We start from the raw sequence: 11,731 nt of genomic DNA, 5'->3' as shown, positions 1-11,731 counted from the left end.
TTGTTGTAATATGCTTAAAAATATGAATTTTGGCTTTATATTATTAGCAGTATTATTAGACATAAACTGAACGGAACTTATTAGAGCTAAGTTGAACTAAACTGAAAATAATTTGATGAGAACATACCCTATATTTAGTAAATTAACCTAGACAAGGTCCAAGTCCATATTTATTATGCCGTGCTTAAATATAACCCATCATTTAAAATTGACCACTACAAATCTACAATATCATAATTTTTGCAATAGTTATGCCCACTCCCTACCGTAGTATCGTTGCGGAGTTATCATGTCATATCGTGTCATGCTTCGAACAGGCTAGCCGAATTTGCAATCGCAAGGACTTTCTCATTTCTCAAGTGACTCTATCCATCGAACTCCCTAAAATTTTCAAAACATAAAAATCCAATGGCAATACAGTCAGTTACAGGACCCACCTTCCCCTTCCCGCCGGCATCCAACCACCACCGTCCAACACCTTCAACAACAGCAACACCCCTTCGCTCCAAACCCACCACTTCAACAGACCCAGATTTCTCTGACCACCTTCCTTCTTCTTCAACCTCCATTAAAACTCACAAAACCCAGAAAAAATGGTGGTTTCCTGATACCAAAGAGAAGGAGAGAGAAGCAAAAGAGAGAAAAGAAGAAATCAACAGAAAAATTGCATCCCAAAAAGCCATTTCTGTGATTCTTAGAAGGGAAGCTACTAAAGCTGTTATTGAGAAGAAGAAAGGGATTAGTTCTAAAAGGCTGTTACCTAGGACTGTTCTTGAAGCTCTTCATGAACGTATTAAAGCTCTTCGTTGGGAGTCTGCCCTCAAGGTTTAATTTTCAGTTTTGATGATTTTTTGAATTATATGGTTTGCTTTAATTGTTGTATTTGTTGATAAATTTTGATTTTTGGGTGTTATTGTGAATTGATTTTTGGGGTTTATTTGTTTCTTTAATTGAATTTTGGAGTTGGGTTTTTTGTTATAATTTTTGTGATTGAAGGTTTGAATTAGCAGGTTTACTGTTTGTGAAGGAATGTGGGGTTTGTTCAAGTGCTTTTTTTTTTTTGAGACAAAGTGCTTGTTTTGTATTGTGTATTAATGTGATATATAAGCTAGATGAGTGTGTGTTTGAACAGCATTGATCCGTCCCGAAATTGGAGCAATTAAGAGCAGGAGCTAAATGGAAATGTTGTCTGATTCTTAGTCCATCAGAGTGAAATCGAATGGAATGGACTGATTTCAATCCTTTAGTTTCATTAGATGTTGGTTCCTTGTAAGGTAGAAGTCGATCAGTTGTTATCGAAAATTATGTAGGAAAAGGTTTTGTTGGGAGAGATTTTATAAGTGGTGATTTGGGAATGTTCAGAATAAGAATATGTTTCAGGCCAACTAGCATTTTGAGCAAGTTAGTATGCTAATTTAGGCGTAGATTGAGAGACATAATCAATTAGAACATTTGTTTGGCATCGTTTTTTGTTTTCAATTTTTTGCAAACAAAAAACCAAAATCATGAAACAGGTAACAAGAAAAAGATGTTTCCAGTTTTCAGTTGTTTTTTAATTATCGTAATTTTAATATTTGTGGAATGGGGGAAGTATTTATTATCAAGACTGATACTAAAGTTTTGTGAGTCTATTTTGACCGAAGCCCCAAACTCATAGTTATTCCTTTTATGGTGCACTCTTTAGATGGATTGCGTTAGAGTTTTCATATATTAATAGCTTTATGGATACCCATTTGTGGTTTGAGAGACATATGCAGTAGCATATGATATGAGGGAAGGTGGAGAGATTCCAGTTGGTAACTATATTGAGGCTGTAGCTCATAAACTCTTGCTTAGACCTTTTGAACTGCAAATCTGCTACAGGGCTACTTGTTAATCACTGTAGTTTGTGCTGGTCATGTGTGCTATATATTGGACTTTATTGTGCATGTTATTCAAGGATGAACTGAGGCTAACCTCCGTCATAATGAGGCAACGGTCTTTAATTCTAGAAGCTGCTGTGATATATTCTCATCATCAAACGGCTAGTTTATTATAGCATGTCCTTTATACTTGGAACATGAAGCAATTCTTACTATGAGCATAAGATATTTTAAGTGCACAGATTTCATTGACCCAGATTTTTTTTCATTCAAATCTGCTTAATCATGAGGCTGCAGTACATTTTTTAAATCGTGGGTGCACACAATATTTTTTGTCCTCATCAGTACAACTTGATAATCATTTTCTGCTATTCTACTGGTCTGTGCCTTGGAGTCAGATTTAATTCAGGGGTCTTTTAACAGACTAGATTTGTAAGCCCTGTAATGTAAATACTGTAATTACCAAACATAAAGATGCTGAAAAAAAAAACCTTGAAATTTTATTTCTTGTTTTATAGAAATTGATATTTCTACGAAAGGATAGGCTTTCTCTAAAATATCTCCAGGTGATATAATGCAGGTGTTTGAACTAATGCGAGAGCAGTTGTGGTATAGACCCAACTCTGGTATATACATCAAGCTTATTGTCATGCTTGGAAAATGTAAGCAGCCTCAAAAAGCTTATGAATTGTTTCAAACTATGGTTGATGAAGGCTGCATTATAGATCATGAAGCATGCACTGCTCTCATGTCAGCCTACAGCAGGAGCTGTCAGTTTGATGAAGCCTTCTCGCTGCTTGAGCATATGAAGAACAGTACTAATTGTAGACCTGATGTTTATACGTACTCAATCCTCATAAAGTCGTGCCTCCAAGTCTTTGCCTTTGATAAAGTTCATATGCTGCTTTCTGATATGGTATCGCAGGGAATCCCGCCCAACACAGTCACATATAATACCCTGATTGATGCTTATGGAAAATCAGGAAAGTATGTGGATTCTATCTCTTCTCTTTACTTTCTATTTGAATAAGTCAATAAGTTGAGAGCTTTTTGTGTTTGGGCTATCTATTAATTCATGTATATGATCATTACCTGTTGCAGTAGTTGCATGCTTGTATCTGTTTTCCAGATCAATTTATGTCTGCATAAATGCATCTATGGTGTTTACCCCAACTGATTTTGGTACTAAGGCTTTGTTGTTGTTGTAAATGCATCTATGGTATTTTCCCCTTGTACCAGGTTTTGGCTGTCTTGGTCCTTGCTCCTTGCCTTGTCCTAAATTTGTTGTAATCAATGAAAACATATGATTTTTTTTCCCCGACACACACACACACACAAAATAAAAAAGTAAGCTTTTGTTTGACTGTGTAGAAAATGGGAAACTTTTTTATCCATCCAAAATTAAGTGTTTGCGAACTGAATTCTGAGCTAGTCTTAGAGTACTTCATTTGCTCTGGTCTTGCTATGTGTGATAACTTCTTATGAAAATATGCATGGTTTCCTCTTGATTTAAAATTGGAAATTATACATTGTTTTATTAATGCAATTCTTTGTGAATTTACACAAAATTGACCCCACCTTCAAGCAACCTTTTGTAATTCTTTGTTTTTCTTTTTTTTTTTCCCCTTTTTGGAACCAGATGGGTGTGACATTTGTGATGATGGACAGAGAATTCATTTACTTTCTCCTATTTCATAAAAGGTTTGCAGAAATGGAATCAGTACTAGCAGAAATGCTTACTAATCGGAATTGTGAACCTGATGTATGGACCATGAATTCTACACTCAGAGCTTTTGGCAACAGCGGACAAATTGAGATGATGGAGAAATGTTATGAGAAGTTCCAGGGTGCTGGAATTGAACCCAATATCAGAACTTTCAACATACTCTTAGATTCATATGGCAAAGTTGGACATTATACAAAGATGAGTGCTGTTATGGAATATATGCAGAAATATCACTACTCCTGGACAATTGTGACCTACAATGTAGTAATAGATGCATTTGGAAAGGCTGGGAAATTAAAGCAGATGGAATTTTTGTTTAGGCTGATGCAATCAGAAAGGGTTAAGCCAAATTGTGTCACATTTTGCTCACTTGTGAGGGCTTACGGTGAAGCTGGAAGTGCTGACAAAATTGGTACTGTGTTGCGGATTATTGAGAACACGGATGTAACTTTGGATACCGTGTTCTTTAACTGTCTGGTTGATGCATATGGGAGGATGGAACGATTTGCTGAGATGAAGGAGGTTCTTGAGATGATGAAGAAGAAGGGATGTAAACCTGATAGTGTTACTTATAGAACCATGATTAAAGCTTATAACATTGCTGGCATGACAAGTCAAGCAAAGGAGTTGAGAGATTTTGTTAGATCTTCAGAGAAATCTTTGAGATTGAAGGACCAACATTAATGTACGAATTTTTTTTGTATTTTTTTTGGTTGGAAAAATAAAATTAGGTTGAAAGTTATAGTGTAGAAAACTAGACCTTGTAATTATTTCGGTAATTCGGTATACCCCCTCTATCCCTATTTACATGATGAACTTTGACTTTTAGCACAACTTTGACCTTTTTTTTTCGGTTTTTATATAAAACACATATTGGAATACTGATTTTTTATTTTTAGGATAAAATGTAAAATCATTTTTTGTCCAATTATTTTTTATAATATCCTCACTCGTAATCCATAGAGACTGTCACTATTAAGTTATAAGTAAATGCTTGTACCAAGTTTCCCAAAATATATATATATATATATATATATATATATATATATATATATATATATATATATATATATATTGGTGCATGTACAAACTAGGGGATGGTCTCCCCAAAACTATTGATTTTGGATTAGATACATACACCACGAATTTGGATATAAACTAGTCCATATATATATTGCCAATATGTCTTGTGTATGGCTTGTCACACCATGTAAAACAACAAAGTAACTCCAATAATACTAACGAAGTAACCCCTGCCACAACGTGTGGCCAGTCACATATGAGAATGTGTGATATATTGGTTAACAATTGTTTAAAATACTTATACAATGTAGTTTATTTAAGTTTATGGAGTACATTAGAATGTTGTCATAAATGTTTTTGGGAAAAACAAACTACATTTGTTATTTGCATAATTAAATGACAAAGGAAAAAAAATAAAAGTTTATGAAGGGAAATTCCCCTAAAAAAACTTCATTGTAACATAGTATGAACCACATCCTATTGATCTACTAAAATGATTATCTGGGGATATTTTAGTAGTGTTCTCAAATTGTAAGTCAGGGATATGTATGCGTAATTTGCAATAAACTTCATCCTCACACCCACGTTCATCTTCTTCTTCCTCCCACTTGTCTTCAAGCTACTTCAATTTGGACATCACCAACATCTTCTTCTTCCTCCCACTCATCTCCAAGCTACTTCAATTTCGACATCCCCAACACCAACGGCGGCTACACCGCCAAAATTAAACGAAAACCCTTAAAACAATTGAGAAATAAAGGGTATGGTTAACCCTAAAAGATAGGTGATGAGCTTTCCCTCCCCCGCTCACCATTGAAGTTGAGCCTCTCTTTATTATCCATTGAAGCCGAGATTCATCAATGGCTGCCCATACTTGATTTGTGACAATTACTTTGTGAAATTAAAAAGAAATTACCTCATTCTTTTGTGCAATTGATAAACTAAATTTTACATTGATAATTTTGTTGCTTTGTTGGTTTTATTAATCGATAGAATCATATAAGGTGGGAAAAAATTTATTGAGAAGACAGAGAAAATGAAAATTGAAGCCCACTTTTACCGTTACATGTAGCCAAACGGTAGAAACATGTTGCTTTCGATCAACTTGAAAATAATTAAACAATAGCAAGCAAAAGTAATAATAAAATTATGAACAGCGTCGTTCATATATACCAGTTTTCCACCATATCAACGAAATTCATTAATCTGGTAGATCAACTTAGATTTACCGATATAGTATTATATAGATGAGTAAAATGACTATTTATAAACCACCTTTAGAAGTTTGTTTTAAACAAATCACATAGTTTTATGATAAACATGGATAATATGGAGTAAATGTTTGTTCTAATAGACTGAAATCAGCTGAACTGAACTGAACTAAATTGAATTGAAATTAATATTCTATAAGAGAAGGAAATTAAGAGTTGAACTGAACTGAAAATAAACGTATGAGAACACCCTAATTAGATTTTACATTCTTATATATGAAATTATGATTGAATTCTTTTAACAAATCATGCATTTTTTTGTTATGATAATAATAATTTTGTAAAGAGTACATGTGATAAGTGATAATATAGCTCATTGTATAAATTTTTAGTTATGAACCTTAGGTTGTGGTTTCGAGCGAGGCAATCATCAGTGGATGACATGAAATGACTTAGGGCCTGTTCACATAGACTGAACATAGCTGAACTGAAATGAAATGAATATTTTATAAGAAAAGGAAATTAGGAGCTGAACTGAACTGAACTGAAACTAAACGTATGAGAACAGGCCCTTAGAGCCTCATGTGTCACATAAACATTGATAAGAACATTTCGTATTACTTTAGCTCGCTAATATCTACTACCTCCGTTTCTTTTTAATTGACACGTATTACTTTTAGGAAGTTTTTTAGTTGACACGTTTCCTTTTGGGGTAACTTTTTTACCCTGTATTTACAACCTACCCCACTTGCCTTTTCATTCTCTCTCACTCTCTCTCCTCTCCTTAGTATATGTGCCTAAATCAAACGCGTCAACTAAATAGAAACGGAGGAAGTATTAACTATAACTAAAACAGAAGTTGCTGACATCATCATTGCCCACGTGTCGCTTTCTCAATAAAAAGTTTTCTGCCTAAATGCAATGATGATGTCATCTTTTTTATTTTCCTTTTTTTTGTTTTGAAAAGCAACCATGTTTAACATTTTTGAAATTTAAATATTGGAATCTTCTACATTACAACTAAAATCTATCAATTTATGTAGGAAATTGGAACAATTTTAAATAGCACACTAATAAATGACCTCCTACATTGAAGTATGAATTAGACAACGTTGAACCGATACTATATCATAATTTTGATTAAAATAAAAAAAAATTAAAATTAAAAAATATACTTAATTCTTATTGTATTCATGTATAATAGCGATTTATTTTTAAAATGTACAAATTAAAAATAGGATTTATATAAACCGTGCATCACACGGGTTCTAATAACCTAGTTATAACTAATTCATAACATGTTTATATGTATATATGAATCTACTAAGAGAATGGGAGAGATGTACTACTTGAGCATGTGATGTCTAGAACCATCTATTTGTGGAGGTTATGTGATGTGTCTATTTTATATAGTATTTTATCTCCGTCCCTTGGTCGTAATTAGTAGTGTTTTTGGCTCTTTAGAGCCACTTTTATTACTAATTGATGTTTTTCCAGTGTTTTCGTAGATTTGGTTGACTTTTGCAGGGATTTATACTTTTTGAGTATTTTTCCGAGATATTTTGGAGAAATCACGAACATTGGAGAAGCACGACCAGATTTTATAGCCCAGGGCCGGTTAGAGCCATCAAACCGGTGATTAAGGGCTTGGTACGTGTGATACCGGGGCATTTGGATCGAGTATTCAAGACCCAAAGAGGAAACCCAGATTGGCCCGAAGAATTGGAGCCCAATCGTAGTCCAAATAGTGGCCCAAGAGAGCCGCCCGGCCAAAAAGGCTGGCGCCCGGAGGCGCGCCCAGACGGGCGGGAGAAGCAAAGGTTGGCGCCCGGTGACGCGCCCGGCCGAGCGCGAGATTAGTAGTAATGAGCAAAAAAGGCGCGCCCGATCGGGCGGTGCCTCGCCCGATCGGGCGCGTGTTTTATTAGTTGATGTTTAACATCGTTTTAATTTGTTTTAGTTTAGGATTTTTGTACGGAGTATAAATACTCCTCCGTAATACGATTTTAGGATCTCTTCTCTCCTTTTTACTCTTTCTTTACTCTCTTAATTATTCTCTTAGAATCTTTTCTCTCAACTTTTGTTCTTAATTCTTCCATTAATTCCAGATTACTTTTTGGTAACAATTTCTTCCCCTTTAACTTCAGTTATTTTATTTGCTTCCTTGATTATGCTTTTAATTATTTATTTGATTAGTTTAGTTATGATGATTTGTGAGTAGTTTAATTTCTAGGGTTCATGGGGATCTAATAAATAATATGAAGGGGTAAATCGTTGTTGTTAATTATCAATGCTAGATTAATTTCCTATTGATTGAGTTAATGCTCTGTGACTAGATTAGGCCTATCTTTTATGCATGAGTCTGATAATATTAATTCAAGATTCGAGAGATGAGAATTGATGTTTAGGTCTAGTTTCAATAGGCAGGTTAATTTATAAATGGTTAAGTCGAGATTCGAGAGATGAGATTTAATACCGGTAGATTAATTCTGTGATTGTAATATGTAGAGGAAGCCCTTTACAATCTGGTTAATTGATGCATTGATGATTGACTATTATTGACTTTTGATATTGCATGATAATTTCTTATTGAATTGTTTTAATGTTTTACAATTGCGGCTTGTAAAAGTATAGCAATATTGAATTGATGAATCGAGCAGATGTTAATTTGATATTAAAGGTTATTTTCAATAAGAACTTAGATCTAGTAAATTGCGAGAGCCTGTTAGATCTATGTTGATTAATAAATTGCGAGAGCTTGTTAATCGTGTTATTTATGTAATGTCAATGATTGATTACTATGTTTTACCCTGGAGTATTATTTATTGGTGAACCTATGCCCTAGATCCTTTTATTTATTGTTTTCTCCCTATTCTTAATCTTTGTAGTTTAGTTTCATACTCAAATATAAATATTGGTTACTTAGATAATTTAGATTATAATAATTAATTAGGAGTAAAAAGACTTGTTTCCCTGTGGAGATCGACCATACTTCCCTATCTACTTTAGTTAGAGGATTTAGGTATTTACTTTTGATTAAGGGATACAACTTTACCCTGTCATTATGGAAGTTTCTAGAGAGGCGTTCTAAGTAGGATAGAGCGCTATAAATAGGCTCCAAGGCTCATTTGTACATTCTAAGTTGAAAGTTCAATACGAGAAACATTCTCAAAGCATTTGTGTACTATTGCAACTCGATCTCTAAATGTACAAGGAAACTAAGGCATGAGGGTACAAAATGAGTATTTAGGCATATTAGCAAGGAGGGGGAGTAAGAATTTCAATTACTTTGTTTGAATAGAGGAGAAAGGGGAGGGATGAGGTTTTGCATAGGTTGTACACAACAGAAACTCATTTTAGCATTTACTTAACATACATATTGATAAATATTTCATACATCAAACATCAATAATACACTACAAACAAACCATTAACATCTAGTGAGTCTAACCAAAATTATTCAACCTAAAAATCAGAAATATTTTCCAGTTCATGAATTAGTTTCATCCATTAATACTAGTTCTATTTCACGAATTAGTTTCATCCATTAAAACTAGTTCCATTTCACAATTTCTAGAGTAGAAGAGAAGAGAGAATATAACATGTATTATTTGACCTTTAATTTGAATATTTCAAAATCCAAAATCGAACATTTTTTTCAAGAGGTGGCAAAACCTTATAAATTGGTGGAAATCTTGAAAGTAGGGGAAGAGAGAAAATAAGATTGATTATAATATATAATATTATAAAAATAAAAGAGTACAATTGTCTTTTCACAATTAAAATTTGGAAACATTTTAGGATTTTTTTGTAAATAACCACCCCTAAATGTACCCTATGTTGAATTAACCACCCATTTTTTTTTGAAATTATAAAATACCACCCGTAATTTACAAAACCAGTAGGTTTTACCACCCTTACTACTATTCCGACCAATTTTCTTACCAATTCTTGAATTAGGGTTTTAAAATAAAAAAATTAAACTAAAAAAATAAAAATTAAACCCATCTATGCCATCTCCGGTTGCACGACAACCTTGCCACCTCTGGCACCCTCCCTTTCCCGTCTCCGTTCCGGCACCCCTTCTTTTCCCATCCTTGTTTAAGGCCCCTTTTCCCCCTCAATAATTTCGACCCCCTCCTTGATTTAGGATATAGTTTCAGGGTTAGGGTTTCAAGTGAGGGTTGGAGCTGAGTTTCGGGCTAATAGGGGATTTCAAGGTTGTAGAGGGTGGCTTAGGGGTTCGGTTTCAGGCGAAGGGCAGGGATACGAGTTTCAGGCGAGGGATTAGGGATGTGTTACGGGTTTCAGGCGAGTGTGTGGGGATAAAGATTGATTCTTCTTCTGGGGCACCCTGCCTGATACGAGTTTCAGTCGGTGGTCAGAGTAGAGGGTCCGAGGTTGGAGGATTTTAGGGGATCTAGTTTGCCGGTAGTTGGGGGAAGATTGAGCGTCGGCGAAGAGGTTGTGTTGGACTCTTGCAGTGAAGGGGAGGGGGAGAGTGCGGAGCTGGTTGACGTGGGTGGTCCGGCGGAGCTGGGTGTCCCGATGGTATGAGAAGGGAATGGGATGACTGCTTTTTTGTATAAAGAAAATTTGATTTTTTTTTAAAATTTTAAACCAATAGGGTGGTGACACGTGGGCCTTCAATGGGAAAACTGACCAGAACATAAGAGGGGTGGTGAAACCTAGTGGTTTTGTAAATTAGGGGTGGTATTTTATAATTTCAAAAAAAAAAGGGTGGTTAATTCAACATAGGGTACATTTAGGGGTGGTTATTTACAAAAAAATCCAAGATTTTATTATTAAATAATTACACAAATCTTTTCATCCATCCCCTCCCCTTCATTTCCCTTACCCCTAAATTGTTATCCAACCATGGATTTAATCCTCTCCTTTTCCCTCCATTATTACTTATCCAAACACACGTTTAGACTTAATCAAATTCGTAAATAGACCTGGTTCACACTAATTTATTGTGGACCATTAACATTAGAGACCAAATGATTGTTTTATTAATAAAAAAAAATCACTATATTAAAATAAAGGTTATTATGTTGAAATAAAAGTTATTCTGACATTATAAAAGCTATAAAAGTTTAATTTTTTTTAATGATTTTTTTTAATATAATGGTCAATATGAATAATAAAAATCACTATGTTAAAATTAGGTCACTATTCAATTTAATGTCGTACTCTAACTTCGTAATAACATTAAAGGTCACTCAAATTTTTAAAAAGGTTACTGTGTTAAAAATAAGGTTATTATGTTAAAAATAAGGGTCACTATATTGAATATAATGCCAGTTACGTGTGAATAAACTTTAGGTCCACAATAATATTATTGTGAACCAGGTTCACGCAAGATTTTCTGCGTATTTCTATAAAAATGTTTTCATTAACCTTTAGATGATTTAAATTCGTTTGATATTGTTTCTATTAATACAATTTTTAAAGAAACAAATAATGTCGATTTGGTTGACAATTTGGAGAGATCGATTGTATACACACCTGGGTAGACCGAGTGTATATAACAATTTATAAACAATTTGACAAGCTTAATAGTTAAGCGATAATCCATTTACAATAAACTTATATAAAAACTCGAGTTCATTAATAGAATACAATAAATTTCAATGGAAATTGTAATCCAATTATTTGAAACTATTTAGTGATTATGCCATTGAGCTTATTTTATATGGACATTTAATTAACTCAACTTATTTTATGTGAATCTATCCAAACTTATTTTATAAACTTTATGAGACTTATTCTGTATAAATCATTTATTTATACTTATTTTATCTAAAATTATTTGGTTGGAATTAAAATATTTGTGTATGTAATTGTCTTTATTTTTGTATGTCTAATTAATTTTCATATCCCATATGTACTTTTGTTTGAAATAT

The 11,731-nt window shown here is 33.7% G+C and overlaps 1 protein-coding gene across 1 annotated transcript; it reads left to right on the top strand.

Annotated features, from left to right (window-relative positions):
• The first annotated feature begins 248 nt into the window (after positions 1 to 248).
• LOC110728132 (pentatricopeptide repeat-containing protein At5g48730, chloroplastic-like) lies at positions 249 to 4,469 on the top strand. The gene is made up of 3 exons (XM_021907778.1): positions 249 to 825; positions 2,443 to 2,849; positions 3,564 to 4,469. Exons 1-3 carry the CDS (start codon positions 409 to 411, stop codon positions 4,270 to 4,272), a joined length of 1,533 nt encoding a protein of 510 aa, XP_021763470.1. The 5' UTR covers positions 249 to 408; the 3' UTR covers positions 4,273 to 4,469.
• The last annotated feature ends 7,262 nt before the right edge of the window (positions 4,470 to 11,731 follow it).

Source organism: Chenopodium quinoa, unplaced genomic scaffold (genome assembly GCF_001683475.1).
Source record: "Chenopodium quinoa cultivar QQ74 unplaced genomic scaffold, ASM168347v1, whole genome shotgun sequence".
In the NCBI taxonomy this organism is placed as follows: Eukaryota; Viridiplantae; Streptophyta; class Magnoliopsida; order Caryophyllales; family Amaranthaceae; genus Chenopodium; species Chenopodium quinoa.
This window is presented reverse-complemented; position numbering and strand designations above follow the sequence as displayed.

Coding starts and splice junctions, on each gene's coding strand:
- LOC110728132 (XM_021907778.1), top strand. CDS start 409: ATGGCAATACAGTCAGTTACAGGACCCACCTTCCCCTTCCCGCCGGCA. Junction 826..2,442: donor GTTGGGAGTCTGCCCTCAAG/GTTTAATTTTCA, acceptor GATATAATGCAG/GTGTTTGAACTAATGCGAGA. Junction 2,850..3,563: donor GCTTATGGAAAATCAGGAAA/GTATGTGGATTC, acceptor ATTTCATAAAAG/GTTTGCAGAAATGGAATCAG.